This window comes from Tympanuchus pallidicinctus, unplaced genomic scaffold (assembly GCF_026119805.1).
Source record: "Tympanuchus pallidicinctus isolate F22 unplaced genomic scaffold, pur_lepc_1.0 scaffold15, whole genome shotgun sequence".
NCBI lineage: Eukaryota > Metazoa > Chordata > Aves > Galliformes > Phasianidae > Tympanuchus > Tympanuchus pallidicinctus.
The window spans coordinates 18,379,353-18,402,358 of record NW_026294669.1 but is presented as its reverse complement, the minus strand read 5'-3'; the positions used below and the strand labels follow the sequence as shown (position 1 = coordinate 18,402,358).

General features: G+C 36.5%; 1 protein-coding gene across 6 annotated transcripts in view; it reads left to right on the top strand.

Moving 5' to 3' along the window:
* Positions 1 to 23,006, top strand: part of LRP2 (LDL receptor related protein 2) — a 134,774-nt gene that overhangs the window by 45,382 nt on the left and 66,386 nt on the right. For 5 of the 6 annotated variants that reach the window (XM_052674942.1, XM_052674941.1, XM_052674945.1 and 2 more), the window contains 17 exons: positions 2,022 to 2,144; positions 3,334 to 3,450; positions 7,857 to 7,967; positions 8,085 to 8,198; positions 9,072 to 9,188; positions 9,662 to 9,805; positions 10,933 to 11,052; positions 13,236 to 13,364; positions 14,003 to 14,172; positions 16,225 to 16,448; positions 17,132 to 17,338; positions 18,893 to 19,095; positions 19,711 to 19,851; positions 20,751 to 20,954; positions 21,740 to 21,932; positions 22,362 to 22,487; positions 22,712 to 22,842. In XM_052674942.1, the coding sequence (XP_052530902.1) occupies positions 2,022 to 2,144; positions 3,334 to 3,450; positions 7,857 to 7,967; positions 8,085 to 8,198; positions 9,072 to 9,188; positions 9,662 to 9,805; positions 10,933 to 11,052; positions 13,236 to 13,364; positions 14,003 to 14,172; positions 16,225 to 16,448; positions 17,132 to 17,338; positions 18,893 to 19,095; positions 19,711 to 19,851; positions 20,751 to 20,954; positions 21,740 to 21,932; positions 22,362 to 22,487; positions 22,712 to 22,842 (2,574 nt within the window). Of the gene's footprint in view, positions 1 to 2,021; positions 2,145 to 3,333; positions 3,451 to 7,856; positions 7,968 to 8,046; positions 8,199 to 9,071; positions 9,189 to 9,661; positions 9,806 to 10,932; positions 11,053 to 13,235; positions 13,365 to 14,002; positions 14,173 to 16,224; positions 16,449 to 17,131; positions 17,339 to 18,892; positions 19,096 to 19,710; positions 19,852 to 20,750; positions 20,955 to 21,739; positions 21,933 to 22,361; positions 22,488 to 22,711; positions 22,843 to 23,006 lie in introns of those variants that run through there. The other variant, XM_052674946.1, reaches the window with a different exon arrangement.

Genomic DNA, 23,006 nt, shown 5'->3' with positions numbered 1-23,006 from the left:
TAGTCAGGAAGTCAACTAGTGCTTGACTTAGAAGTATGACAGCTTTCTCTTCAAAATCCAAGTCCTTCTTGGAATGTCACTTCTTCTGGTGACTAATGGACTGGCTTCTAGGTAGATGTAGAAATGTATTGTGTTCTATTGTTGCAGTAATCCTGAATATACAGGGTACATACACACTAATACTTGCAGCATGACTTGGGCTCAGAAGCTTTGAGAATCCAGACAATGTACCTATAACACCTCAAGAGGAGTCATTGTTAGTTGTCTGGAGTTGTTGTCTTGTCCCCAGTATGAGCAACTCAGAGGCAAAGTTGCATTCAGCCAGGCTGTAAGGTCCATGCACAAAAACTCTTAAGCTAAATATGAAAATGAAAATTTGAAAATGAAGGAATTCCTTCCATGGGCTTTTTTCAGAAACTGGCTTTCATTTTTTCGTCTGGATTCGAGTGTTCTTTGAGGTCTTGTGGGCTGGTGTGGCTGTTAGCCGATTTATAGGTTAGGCCAGCTTTTGCCCCTCAGCTGATAAGGAATGCAGAAGACTACTTTATGTTCGCTCTTTTCACGCTGGATTGTTTCTTTGCTGCTTGACTCTTATAGTAATTGGAGTTTATTTGCACAGCTTGACTGGCTGATTTGTTGCTTAGCATTTATTTAGCTCCAAAATAATTGCTGTTCTGGTTGAAGGATGCCATGAACTTGCAAAACAGAATGGTCTTTTCCTATATCTTGCTCTAACAACTCAGTTTTGAACTGTGACTGAATAGAAGTGGTTGGGCTTTGAACGAAGGGTAGATTAAATTTGTACGGACTTTATGAAAGCTAACAGAAATCTGACACGTGTGTTTATCACACTTAGAAGCACGAGGCTGAATTGTTCTTCATGGAAAAAAGATGAAAATTAAATTTTACAGGCTTTTTTCCTTCAGTTAACTGTGCTCTCAAAACCAATGTGTTAATATGCTGTAAGTGATGAGGTACATGCGTCTAGGATGATGGTTCTGAGTGGTTTAAAACTGGCCCATGCTTGAAACTATATTCCAAGATTATTCTTTGATACTCATGTCAGGAATAGAAAAAAACAAAACAAAACAAAAAAACCCCCCACCAATTCACATTGTATAGTATGTGATTGATTTTATCTACTTGCTTTACCTGTGATATAATTTTGTACTTCTCAGTGCTAAATCTGTGAAGTTTTTTCATTTTCTGCCTTGAATGTTTAGATTATGTTGATAGTTGTGCTTACATTTCATTCCATGAGCACAAAGTATTTCTAGTTGACTTGGCAGCACAGCAAAAACATGATCCCAGGAAAAAAAGATGTTTAAGGCCAGAGTCCTGTCTTCTGGGCTGTTTTGTGCTAGTGTCTTTTCAGGATTATTAACTAGGAATGGAGCAAGGAAACAGTAGCTAATTTCAAGCTTTCTTTTTTTTTTTAAATACTTTTCTCTCTAATGTTGTTGCTTTACTGTTGAAAAGTGCAGAGTAGAGCTGGGATGACAGCAGTTGGGTTGTTCAAACACTAATCTAACTTTTGTTTCGCGAATTAGTGGAGAAGAATCATAAGCTTATTTTGAAAAACCTTCCTACCAGGAACAGAGCACCTGGAGTGGAGTGAGAGCAGTTGATCTGACTTCTGTGAGCATAGCGAAGCTGACATGACTCTGTACATCAGTGAACAAAAAGAGGCTCTGCAAGAGGGTAGTTCCGAGTCTTAAGCTTTTGCTGTGCCTCATCTTCCTCAGAAACCTGTCCTTCTCCCTGAGTTGATGCAGAACAGAATATACGTAAAATGTTCACTAAACTAAAATTTGCCTTCAAACATTCTTCTGGCCCACATTTATGACCCTGATCTGGCCATTTTCTATGGTTTGTCATTGTATTTCTGTGGTTTGTTCATGTATTCACTGGAAATTAGTCAATGGATATTTGAATCTTAAGTGTCTTTATTTTTTGTTTTCTTTGAAAATGCTTTACCAAATGTCTGTGAAATGACATTTTTATTCTTTCCTTACATTTAGCTCAACCAACCTGTGAGGGCAGTCAGTTTCAGTGTCAGACTGATGGTGAATGTATCCCACGTTCTTGGGTATGTGATGACGAGGAAGATTGTGAAGATGGATCAGATGAACATCAACAGTGTCGTAAGTATTAAAGTTCGAATGTTATTCCAAGGATGGAAGAATTGGAACTAAGGTTAACTGCATTTTGCTTCCCTTCTCCTCTGCGAAGGTGTTGGCACAACCATTGGTTAGGTGTTAACTAAGGAATCAGTAGACAGAAAAAGCAAATGAGCAACAGCTCTAGGTTACTTTTGAGCTGGATCAATTTAACTTTGTTCTGCATGTACTCATTAATGATGAATGTTTTGAAAAGGCTCCATCAGCTGCTGCTTTTTTAGGGCCTGGTATGGGACTGTTTATCTTTGCACTTGGGAAACCTAGAGGATAAGAAAGGGGAAAAAAAATCTCTTACCATACTGTCTTGAGCTCATTTTCCCTAATGACACTAGTATCTGATTATCTGAGATTTTTTGGGGGAGCACGACTGACAGGAGAAGGAATAGACCCCTGTAAAGCAACAGACTAGGTGCCAGCATATTGACTGGTGTTATCTTGAGACATGAGTTTAAAAGAACAGAAGTGCAGATGGTGGAAGGGAGGAAAAGTCATTTTTCAGCTGTATCTTCATAGACCCAATTAATTTGCCTAAGAGGAACAGAGATTGTGATTTAGCCCCAGTAGGATCAAAGTAGAATTGTACGGTTCTATGTGGTTGCCTTCCACTTTCATAGTTGTCTTGAGAATTGAAATAATAATTCTTGGTCCTTTATTAGTTGTGAATATAAAGTATACCTGAATATTGAGGTCTGATTGTATTACAGAGAAGTGCCTGTTTTGCTCTGCTGTTTTACATAGTGGCAGTATAGAAGAGTGCTTGTTAATTCATTATGCTTGGGTTGTTCACTGAATAACTGACATGTACTGACAGATTTTGAGCCAGTAAACAAAATGACAGAGAAAAACTTCAAGAAGAAAGAATCAGTAATTAAATCTTTTAGGCAGAGCACTTAGAAGGAGGTAATTTTTAACCTAGAGGTCAGCCCTGCTGGTGGAGTGAAACAGTGACTATGCAGGCTCCAGAAGGCCTAATAGAGTTATGTTATCTGCTTTTTAAGTGTTGAATCTCCATGAGTATGCAAAGAAAAAATGATATGCTAATGTTTGTGAGAAAGGTGGAGTAATTAAGAAATGAAGAGAGAAAGTAGTTTTCCACCTTAAAAAAAAATCCCAATTGAAGGAAAAAAACCTCACGAGTGCCTGTTTCTTGCAGCGGGACGGACATGCTCAAGCCAGCAGTTCACATGTTCAAATGGACAGTGTATCCCAAGTGCATACAGGTGTGATCGAGTAAAGGACTGCACTGATGGAACAGATGAAAGAGACTGCCGTGAGTCTTTGGTTTTAGCACTTTATCTAGTTTCATCTCATCTCCCTCTGGCATTTTAATCAATTTGTAAGATTAAAGGGCTTGTTGATGGACAGGATGACCACAATATGCTTCTTGTTATTAGAGTTTCATTGCAGATTCTTTTGTGTATTAGAGCTGATATTCTGATACAGTTTCATTATTGCAGAACTGAGATGCTGACTGCTACCTTGGGGTTGAGACCTTTTGTTTGTCATTGTCTAAGAAATAGTGAAGTGTTGCAGTGGGGAAGAACAACTGTGCTTAAGTGGCTCAAAGCCTTAGGAGACTCAGAGTGAATTTTGCATTTTTTTTTTTTCATATTCTCTTTGAGTATTCTTAACAGAAATCAGTGGTAACTATAACCTGCATAGAAGGGTAGAATTTCATCCCAAATAATTTCTTTGAGGGACTTTAATCCTTTTCTAAAACTGCATTTCCCATGGAGGTGAAGCAAGGTTGGATTGTACTATATTAAGAAAGATGTTCATATTATGCCAACAGAACAGAAACAGACAAGTAGGTTTTTCAGTCTGATGTGGTCAGAATTGAGACTACCTGACTGTCTGGTGACGGCCTCACTAGGTATTGGTTTAAGTTGAACACTGATGAAAAGTATAGCTGGCCACTGAATAGAGGGTACATTTTTCATAGATACTGTCATCTGATAGCTGGGTTTGTAATAGCAATTTGTTACATTATTGATATTAAGGAAAAACTTGACATGTCACATGAGTGACATGTAAGGTAAGAGCTACTCTTTCAGCTAATGCAAGTTTGTATGCTGCTGAGAAAAAGGCCAAGCTCTAAACTTCATTGAGAACATCTAGGTGGGAAAAATGGGGGTTATGATGTAAAGGAATAGGTGAAGAAGTAGGAAACAAAATCTTAATGATTCTACTTAGAGGAAAAGAGGCATATTCTCTGTAGGGAAAAACCAGCGTATTTCTTGGCCATCCAACTGCTAGCGCATTTTATCCCTGACTCACAAGTGGATAAAATGTTTGCTCTTTAAAGAGAAAGGTGATTTAGAAATGAATCATAGTTCGGAGTAGAAGGTTGCTGAGGCAACAGGCTTGGAACTTACCATGTCATAGACCCATAGACAATTTTAAAGTCACCAATGCAAATTACTAAAAGCCGAGATCCAAAGTACTACATATAATTGCTGATAGAATATCTTCTATCTCTATGGGTTGCCGTTTCTCTCTTAAAATTCAGAGCAAAATAATTTTGTAACTTAATTTAGGGAATGTGTGACACAAATTATTGAAGATACTTGTTTGAAAAATGCACTAAGTGTGAATTTGAAAAGAGGAACTGCTCATATTTCTGAAAAGTCTCCGAATAGTCCTTGAATAAGGTATGGAATAGACAAGTTACATGATGTAATTATCTGAAATTGCTAAATTTGTAACAGACTAGGAGATTTCCAAAAGACAATAGTCAGGATTCTTCCTTTGGAGTAGGTGCCGCATTGATAAGTGAAAGCTGAAGTGCACATTTTATTTCACACTTAACATTGTAAACTGAATAATTTAAAAGGCAGTTTGGAAAGAGTTCTCCAGATACCTTAACAGTGCTGCTCTACTGCTGTCTCGGCCAGTAGGCCCCATGACTGTTGTGAAGGCAGCATATTTAGCGCCAGGAAGAGAAAATGCTTCGTATCATTCAACAGCCACTACTTTGGTTTATGAGAATATGTGTTGACAGTCCCTCTAAGACAGAAGAATGACTGTGACTTGGAACATTAAAAATAGGAGTGTTGGACTAATCTGAAGAAATGTGATGATGCTGAAGACAGGAAAATCTTGAGGATTGTAATGACAAGACCTTTCCAGGAAGGCTGGATAATTTTATTGTCTTTCTATCTTTGTAAAGCTTAATACTTTAAACAGAAGCCTTAAGACAAAACGAATTGTTAGGTGACTTTGTGATTAACTATACAGTAGGAATTAATTAGTGCTAGGTTTTGCTATTCTACTTTCTTTGAAATTAACTTCTTCTGCTGTTACCATCCACTTCTTTTTCTATACTATCTGATAGAAACAGATATTTTGCTAGTTCAGCCTTTTCCTTAATCTTTTTCCTTATCAATTAGTTTACACTAAAGGATTTCATAAATAGAAATGAAACATCCCGGAACTGTGAAATAAAAAAATTGTTTAAAATTGGTTCTGTTATTTCACAAATAATCACGGAATGTAAATTCATTTCTAGTTACTCATGCTTTGCACTCAGTGAACTTTCTGGAAGCAAATTTAAATTGTAAATAAGATAAAGTTTTATTCTGAATAAATTACATCATTTAAGAAGCTAGTCAAATGCTAAATGTCACCAATGTGAAGTAACTCAACAGTTAAACAAGTAATAAAACAGAACAAGGGGATTCAAAACCTTAGTCCGTTTTGCTGCTAATGGGATTAACAGCAAGGGGAAACTACCCAGGCAGAGGCTGTGATAAACATCAGAACAATGTTTCAGCTATGGGTCATGTAATTAGTGCATTGAAGCTGTTTTAATTTCATAAAATGAATGCATTTCTTTTAATCTGTTGCATATGTATATTGGGTCATTTTTCCAGCTGTTGTGCTATTCGACAGCTAGCAAAGACTTTCATTTTGAAACTTAAAAAATGCACAGTGAAATGGAAGACTATTTGTTGTCACAAATACTTGTTTTTAAAAGCAGCAGTACTGATATCATTTTACTGTATTAGTTACCTTTATTTCTTGCAAATAAAGCTAGAATTCTGTCTCCTACCTCAGCTTTGCATTTGAAAAATGAAAGTCCCTGCCCTATCCATTTTTCTCTGTGGTGACTGGCAGAACAAACTTCCTGGATATAACTCTGGTGACTAAGCACTGTGCTGAGACCATAAGAAAGAAAGGAGGAGTCTTTTAGTGATGTATTTGTTGAAGCTGATGAACTGAATGTGGGCTTAGAAATTCTAGATTCTCACTTCTAATTTGGATGTTGAATTGCTGCCATGGGTCAGCTGCCTTAACCAGTTAGTTCCTGCTTCTTGTTTCCTACACTAAATAGCTGTTGTGGTCAGGGAGTGAGGAGTTAGGTCTGGGATGGATTTGCAAAGGTGAGCAGAAATCAAGAACTGAAGAGATCGTAGAGGATGAACAGATAATAGACCAAAGAAGAAGAAAAGGGCCATGATAAGAGGCTAATGTTCTTGACATTGGACAAATTATAAGTAGCAGCTACAGAATGAGACTGAAGGAAATGTCTACACTAGGGAGAGTTCAGGTAAGGGAAGAAAAAAAACTGAAGTAAAAGGAGATGGCAGCCAAGGACTAGAATGGCAGTGATCAAAAGCAGGAATTAAGGCCAGGAACAAAGCTCTTGTTGGTCTGCCAGTTCTCAGAGCATTGTTGCTGTGGACTCTGCGTCGTTCATTGTAGCTCAGTGGAGTCTTGATCTTGGGGTAAGTCCTCCTCCTGATGTCTGTGTTTGCTGTAGGGCAATATGATCACTGTAAGGTGGTGACTCATGGCAGTCAAAAGGTCTTAGTTTTGTTTTGTAAAATTTTTCAAGTATTGCTGTGGTTTAAAAAAAACCAACAAAACACAAGAAACAGCATCATCTAGAAGTAGGAAATTACCCTTCTTTTCCGTTCTCGTTCTTGGAACATGGGTTAGATTGGCAGAAGGTAATTATACATACCAACTGTGTGACAAAAGTGGGCGTCTGATGAACCCAATATCAGTTACTACTGTTTCCTGTTTGTGTTTTTGTGTGGATGTATTTTCAGCTTGCAAATGTTCCCTATCAGCAGTAAGGACAGAAAGGTTTCTGCTTCTGGACTTCCCCGTGCAAGATAGACAAGAGTTGCTCCTTGATTTTCAGATATCCTATTAATTTCTTGAAGTTCTGTTTTTCTTCCTTTGTTATCTCAACACTGACAGAATTCACCACAAACAATGATGTAGATGATTCTTCTGTGTTACTTCCACAGGGGCCTTAACTGGAAGCTGTGTGGATTTGTATGAAAGTGTAGCATAGTGTTTGGCCCTCACAGAAGCCAGTATTTCTTACTCATTTATTCTTTCTTTGCTGCTTTAGAATGGTTATCCCAACTACTGCGGGCTGTACCTAGAACGCAGATGCTGTGTTTGGAAGTTCAGGAGTATGAATCGAAATATGCCTAATCTCTTGCAAGGACCTTTACTAACTGCCTAGAGAATATTCTTAAATAATTGTTAGAGAAGACAATATACTGAATAAACAGATTGTTTTTCAGTAGTAACATGGCAAATTGTGTATTCCTGCTTTGTTTTCTAGTAACTCAGGATGTTCTGGTGACAGGGTATATATGACTCATTATACTCTACAGTCCAATACCCACACTAAAACTGAGGGATCTCTTATTGCAGGTTACCCAAGATGTGAACAGTTATCCTGTGCAAATGGAGCATGTTTTAATGCCAGCCAACGATGTGATGGCAAAGTTGATTGCAGAGATACTTCTGATGAAGCTAATTGCAGTAAGTGCCACATGCAGAGAGATCCTTAACAAATTACCTTTAAAAGAGATATAAAGTATACGATTTAATTTTCTGACAGATTTCTTGTGTGTCTTTTTATTCTGAAATGTCTTTCAGCACATGGATGCACCAGTACACAGTTTCAGTGTGCTAATGGAGAATGTATCCCACAAGCCTTTATGTGTGACCATGATGATGACTGTGGAGACAGGAGTGATGAAAACTCTTGCAGTATGAGGGTTTTTTTTTCTCTTTCTCTAAACAATTTACTGAGAGTTAGTTAAAGTGCACAGAAGAAAACCAAAAGTAAGTTGCTTGGCCATGTGACCATCAGAAGTTTGTTGGATGTTCATATCAGTTGCTTAATTGGCAGTTCTCTTTCTGGGAATTTCTTGCTCATTCCTATATTGTGGTCTGATATCCCAGGATTTTACATCTCCAACTAGCATCATGGTTGTAGAACTGTCAAATGTCTGATCTATATATTTACAGAGTTCCCCATTGATTCTAGGATCTGAGTTACTTTTTTTCTCCTGTGCTTTTGGAAAGCCACATTGTTGGTTATTTAGTTTCTAGCACAATTTTTTTCAATCCTCCCCACCCCTCTGATATTTTTCTGATGTCTATTTGGCAGTGTTTGTCATTTGAAGTCCCACAGATATTTAGGAACTCTTAGCAGGGAAAGCTTATCACCTTGGAGAGCTTTAGGCATAAATGTTCATGGAGTTTTTTACTCTTTTCTCTGAATACAAGTATCTTTATCTCTAATGTCTTCAGTAGCAACTCCTTTTTAAATCCTCATTCAAAAATACTAGTAACAAGGTGCTGTTCATCTTGTTGCAAAATTAATTGAGAAATTCAGCATTTCTTCTCATTTCTGTTAAAAACAAAACGAGAAAAAAGCCTAGCACTCTTTTTTAGCACTCTAGTATTTTAAAATAAAGAGCAAACCAGAACAAAGCAGCACTGTTTACGATATATGTAAGTTATGGAACTAGCTCGATTTTACAGGTATAAATGACAGTTTATCTACCAGACAGGACTTCTATTGCTAACCTTTTTGTCACTGAGAGTAGTTTGATTTACTAGTGTTTCTTTCCTTAGCTTATGCAACTTGTAGAGGCAACTTCTTCACTTGTCCAAGTGGCCGCTGCATTCATCAGAGCTGGATATGTGATGGAGATGATGACTGTGAGGATAATGAAGATGAAAGAGGATGTGGTATGTAGTAATGCTTATTGCTAACAATGATATTTTCAGAGGAAGACCTCACCAAGTTACTACTTCAGAGTTTTGACCTGTCAGGATGTTCTGAATCCATTTACATTCTGTGAAAAACTTTAAATTCCATCTTTACATCCTTTTTTTTTTTTTTTTTTTTTTTTTTTTTTAAACTTGTACAACCTTTAGTACATTGTTGTGTATGTGAGAGTTACTGCTGTGTGACACAGATACTGCTGTGTGATACAAAATATGGTGCAAATTAAATTTAGCATATAGCAAGAGTAGTTTAATCTTGCTTGACTATTGATGTTTTTGTTGACTACTGTAGTCAAAAGGTAAGTTCTCACAAAGAATTGTAAAATGTAGACTTAATAATGAGGAGTGTAGATGCTTTGGGCATCTTTTAGGGAAGAGATTTTTAGGTGTATTTGAAACATACCCTCAGTTATACTTGTTTCTCTTTTCCACAGAAAGTAATTATCATGAATGTTACCCAGGAGAGTGGGCCTGCCCTGAGTCAGGACATTGCATTCCAATAGGGAAAGTGTGTGATGGAACTGCAGACTGCCCCGCAGGAGAAGATGAAACAAACATCACGGCAGGCAGACATTGCAGTATGTATTAGAATCATAAGTACATAAGAACAGCAGAAACATCAGAATAGATATATTTTTACATTCACATTTTATATATTGAACAACACAGAAATTTTGTAATCTATTTTGCACTGTGTTGATTGGGTGGTCTAAAAAGGACATACGTGAAATTTCATAGGTGGGAATTTTAATTCCCTCTTCATATTCTGAAGTGCATTCAGGAAGGCATGGAAAAGTGTGCTATATGCCTTTTTAGATAAAATATCTGTGTTTTTCCCTTTTCAAAAGCAAGAAAGAAAACTGAGCAATGATAGGAACATGGGACTGAAGCAGTGTATTCTGAGCCTTGGTTAAGTCACTTGGATTAGGGTTTTCAAAAATATCTTTTCACCTGGAGTATCTGGTTCTTCAGTTGGTGTTGTTACTGGGTTTTGTCTCCTGGAAACAATGAGCTTGCATAGTTTTTCTATTAATTTCACTCTTATGAACATTGATTCCCTCTGGGATTCAGGATCCAGGGTATTTTACGTTTTCAATTTCCTCATCATTTTGATAAAACCCAGTACCTTTTGGAATATGAGGACAGGAAAAAAAACCAGGGACTTCAAACTTTGTCATAGAATAGTACCTCTTGCTTTGCTGATTGATGTAATATTCGATGTAGGCTGCAAAATGAGAAGTTTATCAAGATCCATAAGGAAAAGGAAGATGAAAAGAGTAGGAAGTAGTCAGCAAATGCTTTACAATCGTAATTTCATTACCTATCACTGCTTTCAGTTACAAAGAAAGGGAAGAGCGATTAAGGAATCCTTCTTTTGAAAGAAGGAAGGAAGAGAAGAAAAGGATAAAGTGTTCTTCCATGGACGAAGTCCAAACAATATATTCTGATATATTGGAGTAGCATGGATAGTCATCTTAATATAATGCAAGAGGTTATTTTTTCAGCATAAAACAGCAAATGGTGAGGTTATGTTTTATGGAACTTTAGACGTCTTTTCTGGTGCATACTTGTTTTAAGAAGCTGTTTCTGAAACTGGAGACTCATCATAGAAAAGGCTACAGCTATGTAACTGTCAATAGGGCAGAACTGTTCTGCCAGTAATAGCTGTAATTGTATTTCTGAACTATTTCATTTCCTTTTTTAGACATATCTCACTGTGCTGCTCTGAGCTGTCAGTATCGCTGTCATTCTTCTCCTTCAGGAGGGATGTGTTATTGCCCTGCGGGATATACAATAAGTAGTAATGACAGTCGTACTTGTATTGGTAAGTGAAATGCAGTGTTGCAGATACCTAGTACCTTCTCATAGCTCATTAGGAAAGCCTGGATTCCAGGAAGCTAAGTTTCAAGAGGATGGATATCCTGACAAATAGAAAATCTCTGAAGTTAGCAAAAGAATAAATAACTCGGTGCAACAGTTGTATGATGACAAAGAAAGAAATCAGAGAGATATTGTGAAGCTCTAATTCAGTAAGACATAGTAAGAGCTTGATGATGTTTAAGAGGATTTACACTTGGATGTCTGTTTTATTATCAAATTGTGTTAGAAGTCTTTTAGTGATTAGCTGAGGAGAGTTTTTCTGCTCCAGAGGTGTGAGGTGTGAAGTATGCCTAGAAAATCAGGTAATGATGTTGAAAGTTTTTGAAAGTGACAGTGAAAGTGAGATAAGAAGACAGTAGATCATTTTAATTCAAAATGGAAAGAGTGCATATATTTGTGCTATTAAGTGGCTGTAACTCCTATGACATGTTGGTATATGTATTTACATGAAAATAAGGAATTTTTGTAAGAACATAAAGGAATTATTTTGGTGCTACACTTCTGTACCTGCTGTAAATTGGAAGTATAAGTTGCTGGTGGTATATATGATTTATGTCAGCAAACGGAAATACAGTAACTTTAGGATCATGATGCTTAGCCTAGTTGTATATGCTGAACCAGATTATTTTATAAGTTTTAAACTCAAGCTGTGGTTCTTGTGCTATTAAAAGTATTCTGAGCACGCAGTTTCTTATGAGATTTTTGTACTGTCAAGAATACTGTGTAACCTAGGGATGTATGAGCTGCAGAGGCAGCAGGGTTGCTCTTAGTAGAATGGAGGAATCAGTACAATGTCTCCAGGTAAAAAATTTACTTTTTCACTCTTATGTAGAAAATAAGCGAAGGACATGTTTGCAAACCTGGCGTAGTTTTAGTGAGTCTTTTGTTGTACTTGACTACTCTGTAAACTTGGCTGTCTGATTCTAGCTTTGAAATTTTAATCAGTGTATTTTAGTTTGCAGAGATGTAGTCGTGTGTGTAGTGAGAGAAGCAGTTGTCATGGGGGAAGAGCCCACAGTCATTAGTGTATAATTCCAGATCTTAGTTTAAATCAGTGTAACTGGTTTATGGCCAAAATAATTAAACTGTAATTTTTAATTTGTCTCCATTTGCTTCTGACTCATTGTAGACTGATGATTTTAACACATCTGGAAGCTGGAAAGCTACTTACAACATTTTTTTCAGTACCGAAATGTACTATGTAAGAAATACTTCACTTGTACTTATGTATCAACAAATGTTTAAAAATACAAGTTCCAGTAGGAAGAACATTTGAGATTTAATTTTCTCCCTTTATTTATTCATTTTTGGCCTAATGGAGGAATTCTAGCACTGTAATATACAGGTGCTGCTCATAGGTTTACAAGTGAAGGAGATCTGGCTTTTAATGTCTCAAAACTATTTGTTAAGTAGTATTAGAAATCTTCTGGACTTCAGATAATGACAGATAAAATTAGATATTTAGGAAGTTAGGTAGATATTTTACAGTTTTGGAAATAAAAGATTTTGCAGCAATCCTAGTAATTGCTTTTTAGAGCACATCTTGAGAACTTGCTGGGTTGTCCTTGGTGCACGTCCTACCTGCATACTATTTTACATGCCAAGAACTTCTTTCTTTGTTCTTTTTACTGTTCGGTTCTGATGTGCATCCACCTCTTAACTGGAAATCAGACACCTGTTCTGGCAAGTGTCTGACCCAGTAAACATTGCCTTATTGACTTGAGCTCAGTACTACCTTAATGTTAACATACAACTTGCCTTAAATCCGTCCAGGTGTGCATGTGTGTACATAATGTACTTGCATCTGTTGCAGCAAGAATACTGTTTAGACGTACTCGTGTTGTGGAAAGTACACAGTGTCATACCTTCACTTCCAGTGATTTTTCCTCTTTGCATGGCAGTTTTTTATTGTGTAGGTCAGTAGGTAGCAAACTCCAGTTTTTCTCTTATCTAGAAATAGAATATTGAAGATTTATGAAAAAAACATAGAAAATCTTCTTCCATGCCATCGTTTTGCAAACAGATGGAAAGCAAGTAGAGAGGGCAAACTTGAAGCTTCCCAAGTGTGATGACATACCTCTGATACATAACTTTTTTTTTTTTAATTACGCCTCATTCACTTAACAGATTTTGATGACTGCAAAATGTGGGGTGTCTGTGACCAATTATGTGAAGATCGTGTGGGACATCACCAGTGCCACTGCGTGGAAGGTTATTTTCTAGAGCATCATCGACACTGTAGAGCCAACACTTCAGGTTAGTATATAGAAGTGCAAGAGTCTCTTGCTTTTGTTGGACTAGTAGAACTAAAAATGGGTTAGTCTGCAAAGCATCACATGAAAATCTGATCTTAACTTCGAACTTAGAGTTTTAAGGTTGAGACAGCATTCAGTACATCATCAGAAGACAACAAGAGACTGTGTTTGCTGGCACCTGTAGGCTTGTGGAGCTGGCTGCCTCTTCTGAGGAGATGAGAGAATAAAGAAGATGAAGAGAACAGTTCATGAAAAACTAGGGACAATGGCCTGCCTCCTAGAATTAAAGAATATCTGAATCCCATCATGCAGAAGAAAACTAGAGAGAGTTTATACTTTGATTAAAGGAGATAGAAAAATAGAAAAAAGTCTTTAGGATTTATGATACACAGAAATTTTGTCAAAGTCTTACCTGACTGAGTTTTAAAATATACTGCTGCCTGATTTGTTCCAAGGCTGAAAACAAGGGCAAATCAAAGCAGGTAAGAAGTCGCATAGAACCACATACACAGGTTGTAGCCTGAATATCTGTTTAAACCTTTGTGTCTGCTGTGTATGACCTGTATGAATATATTTCAGTGACTTTTTTCAGATAGCTTGGTCACAGAATAGTCATGTATTTATCACCTCTGCTTTCAGCTGGTGTTGCATCAATTATTTTTTCCAATGGCCGTGATTTACTGATTGGAGATCTTCATGGAAGAAATTTTCGTACTCTGGTACAGTCGCAGAATCGTGGAGTTGCAGTTGGTGTAGACTTCCACTTTTACCTGCATAGGATCTTTTGGACTGATACAGTGCAAGATAAGGTGAGTAGAAATTGCAAGAAGAATAAATTTTTGTGTGTGGAAGTAGAGAACAGCCAGGGGCAGAATGTGTTGATAGGCTTTCATTTTTGAGAGCAAAATTTGGCTGTACTTTTGTCTTCTGACAAAAAAGCTCCTTGAAAAGTTTTATGTTAATGGCTGCATTTTTCAAGCTATACTATTACATTTGACGTATTAAACAAAGAATCCTATTGTATGGGAATGTCTTGAGCAACTTTTAATTTTATTTGAGATGGAGTCCAAAAAACTAATTAAGAGAAATAGTAGACATTCTTTCAAAACTGAACAAAATTTTCTTGGTAATTTTTTGAAACAAGATCATTTTAAATGTAAAAGCTTTGTGCCTTCCAAGATGATAAAAATCGAATTTCTTCATATGCTTCAAATAGCACAGTAATTGAGCTTTGATAAAAAATATTGACAGTGTTTGGTGTAATGAGCCAGTGTCTTGTTACATTTTTTTGAGGAGGAAATATTTTAGCTTCAAGGTAGAGAAAATAGAGGCATTAAAAAAAAAAAAAACATGCAAAAAACACAAGTGTCTGGAGATCCTTGAGAAAGTTAGACATCACCCTCATTCGTTCTTCTCCAGGCATATCCTAGAAAAAAAAAAAAAAAAAGATTTAGATCAAGTGTTAAAACTCTAGAATGCCCATCCTTGTGTTGACAGCCAATTAGCATAATTCATGGTCTGCCTCCTGCTGACACCATGTATGGATCGATTTGGTATCACTGTCATTATGAATCTATACTCATAGCTGAAAACTAGCATTTCCACTACTGTGCCACATTAGTTCTGTTGGAAAGCAGGCTTCAAGTTGTACAAGAGGAGTTGTGCATGCACCTTTTGGATTGTTCACAATTCTGGCATTACCATTTTCACTGTGTTGAGATCACGTTGCTGAGATTGCATTGAAAGTAGCTGTAGTAAGTCAGGGTCAAGTGTGAACTTTCATGAGATGCGAGATTTATCTCATCTCTGTAAAAGTTACAACACAAGGTAATATGTTTTTTCCCACTGTGTATACTGCACATGGCAAGGACTGTCTTTTTAGCTACCCATATATAGTTAATCCTAAGTAATTCATTAGGATTAATTAATCTAGTTAAGTCCTAACTAGAATGATCTGAAGAGAACATTGACGTTAAGAATATTGTCATGTGATGTGTATTTCCACCTTGATGGCTCATATGGTAAGTATTACTAGGGGATTGTCATTTTTTTTTCTTTTCAAAGATGGACATGAACTAAAACAGGAAACCGTGGCTTGTATGCAGTGCCACCTTTATCTCACTTAGCATATTGCTGGCTAACCTAATGCCCTAAGCTCTTCTGTATACAAGATTTATAAAGAGCACAATAGGCTACTATTGGTTTGCTTGTTAGTATTACGTGATGATGATGTTTCTTGAGCACGATGCTGTTAAAGTTAGGCTTATATAAAATAAAGATAGAAGCCTAATTGAATCTTCTCCTTTTTGTCAGGATAGAGAAATTTCCCTTGGTTTCTTCACTTGGCAAAATATACTTTCCTTGTCATTTCCCTCTGATAGTTGGTACAGTAGGGGCTCCCCCTCTTGTTTCTGGTCTGTGATGAAAGCTTTGCTAAAGCTTGTTAATTTGTTTCAATTAAATTGGAAATAATAGTTTTTGCTTGATTCCAGGAAAGCCAGGTGCATTTCCCATTTCCCTCATGTATTTTTTTAATCCAGCAACTTGCCATGCAACTTGCTAAAGCATAAAGCTGTTTTAGCTTGTTTCTTACTTCATTTTGTTGAAATGATACTTGAAGATCAAGCTTCCTGTAATTTTTGCTTGTTTTTTTTTTTTTAAAGAAACGGACAACAATAACAACAAACACACACACATACAAAAAACAAACAACACCCCCCCAAAACCCAAAGCTGGACATAGCTTAGTATGTGTCTTGGTTAATATCTAGTGGCCAGTCTGTACTTGGTGTGATGATAGGTGCCATGTGACTCACAATTAGCGAAGCATAACATTATTGATAATATTTGTATTGTTTTCAGGTTTTTTCTATTAATATTGATGGCTCTGATTTCCAAGAAGTTTTAAACGTTTCGGTTGACACTCCTGAAAATCTAGCAGTGGATTGGGTTAACAATAAACTGTATGTGGTTGAGACCAGTGTGAACAGAATAGATATGGTTAACTTGGATGGAACAAACCGTATCACTCTTATTGCTGAAAATCTGGGAAATCCTAGAGGAATAGCACTCGATCCAACTGTTGGGTAAGTGCTAAGTGTCAGCTAATGGTGGAAGATACCAGAAATTCCTCTTACTCACATGAAAAGGTGGAGAACTGACAAACAGCCCAGGCTGGTTATTTTAGAATCTTATCTAAAATGGTTTATACACTTACATTCTATCCTCAACTCTTGTACATGTTACATTATTATGGGAGAGCTGTACATTGCTTTTGTTCCCAATGCATGGAATCTGTTTTGTTGCAGCCATGAAAACAGGCGGATAGTGGAATGACTTCCAAGACTAGAAGTTATCTGTAAATTCTTGTTAGCATCCACAGACCTCATATTATCTGAAATAAAGCAGTGGGGTAAAGCTGGGGAAACTACTGCCTCCCAGATCAGCGTGCTTCAGTAGCTTGGATTTGTCAGTGATTAATTTCTGGCAGCATCCTTAAGTCTGTATTTTATGAAGGGTACTCAGTAATTCTGAGTTGTTTTGGGTGAAAGTATATTTTTTTCTGGATTTGTTGTGTAAAAGAAAATGCTTGTCAGTTCTTGGGCAGAAATTATGAAGTGTGTTTTTACTATATGCCAAGTGTGAGTTAAGCTGACCTGAAAGAGTGCTGGATTTAAATGATGTCATAGTTTCTAAATTCTGTGTAGATTTTTTTTGTATGTGCGTGTAAAATCTAAAGGAAACACGGGACTTTATTTTTTCTTTATAGTTACTTATTTTTCTCTGACTGGGATAGTCTGTCTGGTGATCCTAAAGTGGAAAGAGCCTTCATGGATGGCACAAACCGTCAGGATTTGATAAAAACAAAATTAGGCTGGCCTGCTGGAATAACTCTGGATATTGTATCAAAAAGGCTATACTGGGTTGACAGCCGATTTGATTACATTGAGACTGTAACTTATGATGGGCTTCAAAGGTAAGAGAAATATTACCCCTTGGAGGTTACGGATACATGGATTATTTTCTAGCTAGTTCTAAGTATTCCAGTGTCTAACAAAAAGTGATTCATAAACGGTGTAAATTACAATAATGACTGGGACATTCCTTGATACCTGTGGTATCGTACTACTTGTTGAAAATCCATAATTACTCTGTCGTTCTTTGTTCAGTTTCTACACTGAATGCCTGTTATGCTTTTTTTACAATGTACACTTTTATAGCCAATCACTACTAGTATGCATTTTTGTGTCTGCTTTTTATTTTTGAATACTCTACATTGTCTTAGATCATCATCCTTTACATCTTTTTTATAAATGAATTTATTTAAACTATTAATCTATAAAGCACTACTTTGTTTAATGGGTATTAAGTCCTGTGGATTTTTTTCTTTTTACACTTGATAAATTTTTGCTGTCAGAAATTAAAATTCATCACTCACCCTACTGTGATGTGAGGGAAACTATCACAGCACGCAAGAAAGGAGACTTTCTGTTGCTATGGGGCTGTGAGTGTAGTGTTTAGAAGCCTGCTTATCTCTGCATTTGTGATTGGTCTCTGTTACTCAATCACAAGAAAAACTTGTTTACTTTCAACATACCTCTTACACTGTGACTTGAAAAACAGTTCTCTGCTTCGTTGGCAAGTTTATTACTCAGTGTATTCCTTTACTTGGAAAACTGTAAAAATAATGCTGATATCTTTGATCTTCTCCTTAATCTGTATTTTTCAAGGTTGTTTTTGCGATTCTGTAAAAAAGCATATCTGCAGACAATGTTAAAGTATGGTTTACTCTCTACATGATCACATCTCTTGTGCCTGCAGCGTGAACTTAAATCATCCCGAAAGCTGTTAGAATAGAACTGTAGAATTCACATGATTTGTAGACCTTCCTACAAGACTACACAAAAATTATATCAGTGTTACTGTTATGTGTTACTTGAGGACTTTAATGTCTTTCTTATCTCCTGATGTTTATTCAGAAAAATACTGTCAGAATTTCTTGTGTAGAATATGTATGACTTGTTAGCATTTGATTTTCTTTTGCTTTGCATAGGTACCTAGTTTGGGTCCCTTTTCCATGTATCTCTTTTTCTTTTCTTTTATTTATTTTTTTTAATGCAGTCCATGGATTTTTTTTGGAGGGGGGGGGGGGGGGGGGCAGCAGTGGCGGACATGTATTTTTTACATTCAAGGCTTCTTGAATATATTAATGTTACAGAGATCTTTAATTTCCTCTATTTGTTTTTTTCTATAATTTTCTCTCAGTGATTTTGATTATTTTGATTACTTTTTTTTACTCACTATGTTTTCTTAGAAATCATTTTTTATTTGTTTTATGCTTACACATCCTGTATATTTAACTTAATCTCTTCAGTTCATTTGGTCTTTTTGGTTTGTATTTAGGCTGCTTTGATGTCTGTAGAAGCAAAACCTGGATTATAAATGAATAATCCTGTGCCTTTTAGTCTGTTAATAAAATATATTTTCTATATAGTATTTTGTAATTAATTAAAGAAAATCTTTATAACAGGAGAACAATAGCTCATGGAGGCTCGCTGATTCCTCATCCATATGGAATTACTTTATTTGAACACAATGTTTATTTCACTGATTGGACAAAAATGGCAGTGGTGAAAGCTAATAAGTTTTCAGAATCGAACCCCCAAGTGATCTACCAGTCTTCACTGAGACCATATGGAGTGACAGTTTATCATGCTGCCAGACAGCCATACGGTAAGACAAGAATTTAAGAATTATCTTATGAAAAGTTGCTAAAAATAATGAAAGACTTCCATTTTGACACAAAGAGCTAATAATTGTGGAACATACATTTTTAGGATTGGACTCTTCTATACAGGACTTTCATCGAGCTCCTCTTGTATATGATGAGTCAAATGCAACATTTTAAAGTGAGGATTGCAAAATGTGTTGGTATTTGGTGGAATCAAACTTGTACTTGAACAGTTTTGGCATTTGGGACTTCTCTTCCTAAACAGCGCAGTGAGGGTACAGTTGGAAAAGGCTACCAATACGAATGAATTTTGTGAGCTATAATTATGAAGTAGATCTCTGTGGAGAATTATCACCTTGATGATGCCCTCCATGCTGTACACTGAACATTTCTGTACAGAATTGAGTATCTTGAAAGCTGGTTAGCTGTTACAGGAATTCAGTGCACTCCAGGGTGGAGCTTGTGTTGTACAATTTCAAAGTATTGTAATTCCTATGAAGTCCGTATGTTTTATTGTGGATGATTAAAAAGTCTTTTAAAAATCATTATTTTGATTTTTCAGTACAGTAAAAATATATACCAGATGAAGTTACAGTCCTGTACATATTATTTTTCAGTGAGAAATCCTTGTGGAAATAACAATGGAGGATGTGAACAGATCTGTGTTCTCAGTCACAAAACAGATAATGATGGACTAGGTTATCGCTGTAGATGTATACTGGGCTTTGATCTACACATAGATGGACGGCATTGTGTTGGTAAGAAGGGGCTACGTGATTGTTGGAAATAGCAGTGTTCCATTAACTCCAGAGATATTTATAGAACCTGTTCCTTCTCTTCAATAGCAATGTGATTTCGGTATGCCAAGGACTTTGTATTTTTCTGCTACAACTCTTGTTGACAACTTCAAATGTATGCTGCTGAGGTTCATTTCAAGCCATAAGAACTTAAGCTCACCACTTTCTGTGAGCATTTTAAGAGAGTTTGATGTGGAATGTGTATAGAAAGCAGTATGGTTAAGCTCTTAGCCCTAAAGTCAAGCATGGACACTTGGAGATTTTACATTATTTGAATGTGGGATCTGCATAACTAAAGTATTGTACAGGATAAGTTGTTCTTCTCCCTTTATGGCAAGAGATTCAGACTTGGGGTTGTGAGCTTCCATCAGCAAACTGCTGCTCTCTGGATTAATTGTTACTGGGATGTTTTCTGTTGGTAGTTATTGGCAAATTAAGCCGTGTATCTTTATCCACTTCTGCTGTTTAATCATGTAGTTATGCCTCTTGCTACTCAAGATATGGCCTGACTATATGGTGATTCCACAGAACCCGAACATTTTATTTATATATGTGATTGTAAAGAGATTAGCATGAGAGATTTCTGTATCCATAGGGATTTTTTTTTTTAAAGGTGTATTAGGACCACAGTAACAAGGCAAAAAAAAGACCTGGGTACATCACTTAATATTCTATGTTGAGTTTCTTCTATTTATTTTTTTAAAGTCTATATGTATTTAAATTTATATTTTCTTATTCTTTCTTTCTTCAATTTCTATGATATTAGTGTTGTGAAAGGAAAATAAAGTTTTAATTAATTAATGCTCAATTTTCTTTCCCTGTAAATAAGTAAAGACTGTGTCTTTTCTTCTCTTTTGCAGCTGTGCAGCAGTTTCTGCTATTTTCATCCCAGCTAGCAGTGCGGGGAATCCCATTCAATCTTTCTACCCAAGAAGATGTGATCATACCTGTAACAGGAAGCCCTTCATATTTTGTTGGAATTGACTTCTGGGCTCAAGAAGACACCATTTTTTTTTCAGACACAAGTAGAGACATGATCTATAAACAGAAAACTGATGGTTCAGGTGAGAATCATTCTTAAGAAATACAGTGTAATTGTGATACGGAGAGTACTATGTATATCCCTAAAAAGCCACACAAAAAAATTCATTTGTGACATATACAGAAAAATCTGCATCATCTCAGTAATCTGAAAAATGTTTGTCAGATATTGGTTCAACTCATGTTAAGCTCATAAAAGCAATAAAAAATTGCCTTCAGTAATTTAACAGATTTGATGAGTGTGCTTGCAAATGAAGAGTTTTTAGCACTCGTCACAACTTGCATTTGTCATCCTCAGACTATTACATCTTTTTATAGTATAAGACTTAGTTTCTCTTCTTTATTTTCCTATCTGAAGAGCAAGATGTTTGTCATAAAACTACAGTAGAAAAAAGGATCTTTACTGTTATGAGATTTTGGGAGTCCTTTTTGTGATAGTGTGAAGACTATTTCTATCAAAGTTGTAATAAAGATCGAGTGTGTAAGTCAGCATATAGCCTCCTGAACTAGCATGATGCCTTGAATCAGAGTAATGGTAATTGCAGCTCACCGTCTGTTTGTTGACTAAGATGTAACTTGGGGACCAAACAATGCCGTGTCTTTATGTTTCTTCTCTTTTGGATTTGTGTTCCTGAAGCATATGCTTCCTTCACCTGGAACAAAGGGCACCCCTAAGGGCTTTATACAGGTAGCACAGAAGCAGCATTTTTACCAGGGAAACCATTATTTTTGTGAATAGAATAATACTTTTGGGTTATTCCTTCTGATCTTGAATGCGTACAGTGATTGTATCTATTGTAAATTCTAGGAAGAGAAATTCTGACAGCTAATAGAGTGGAAAGTGTTGAAGACTTGGCCTTTGACTGGATCTCAAAGAATCTATACTGGACAGACCCTCGATACAGAAGCATAAGTGTAATGAGGCTTGCAGATAAATCTAGAAGAGCTATTGTTCAGAATTTAAATAATCCTCGATCAATAGTGGTTCATCCTGTCATTGGGTAAATAGTCCTTGATTCTGTCTTGAAATTACGTGAACGAGCTAATTTTTTTGTTCACTGCATCTCAGTTATTTAACACTAGCCTTAACTCTTTGACTGTATGCCTAAGTCAAAAGGATCAGGAGCAAATTCTTTGTAATGTTCTCGTGTACTTGCAAGTATTACCTGAAGAATGCACTTTTGCTTGATTCTTCCTCCTTGTAAATTAGTTAAATGAAATCCATAACAGTTATAGCTGAGTATCATGTTGAGAGGCACAAATAACTTAAGATCATTTTGGAAATCATTGTACATAGGGTAAATATTGTCAGTTCCACTAGTGACTGAGGAGTGGGGGAGGCCATGGCAAAATACGTGGGTTTTCTGAAGTATGGGGAAGGTAGGTTCTTAAGTGTGTGGGCTTATGTGTATTCTGGTGTGTTCTTTCAGGTATATATTCTGGACGGATTGGTTCCGTCCTGCTAAAATTATGAGGGCCTGGAGTGATGGATCACATGGCTTACCAATTGTGAATACAACTCTAGGCTGGCCTAATGGCTTAGCCATTGACTGGAGGTAAGGACAGTACAGTTGTGTCGAGTTATGAGTGCTGGCACTGCCTTGCTGAAGATGTTTTTCTTCCAACTATATAAAAACCTGTAAAATGCAAGGTTTTCTCAGACGACACCCCTTTTCCTCCACTGTATCATCTCGGCTGATTTAGGATTATTATTAAATGTTAGTACTTCATAATAAATATCATGTCATTTGAAGAGATAAAACATTTTCATTATTTCTAGTTCTCTAAGACTGTATTGGGTGGATGCCTTTTTTGATAAAATTGAGCATAGCACCTTTGATGGACTGGACAGACGAACTCTTGAACGTATTGCTCAGATGACTCATCCATTTGGCCTTACTATTTTTGGAGGTAAGTCCGGCATTGAAAAATACTACCTGTTAATATCACAAAATGCTGTTCATGTGATGATATGTGAGTATGTGAGATAAAACAAGTGTTTTTTGCAATATTGTGTTTTGACTAGATATCTAACTCAGGTGAGCTAACTCTTAGTGCAACAAAACAGGTAATTA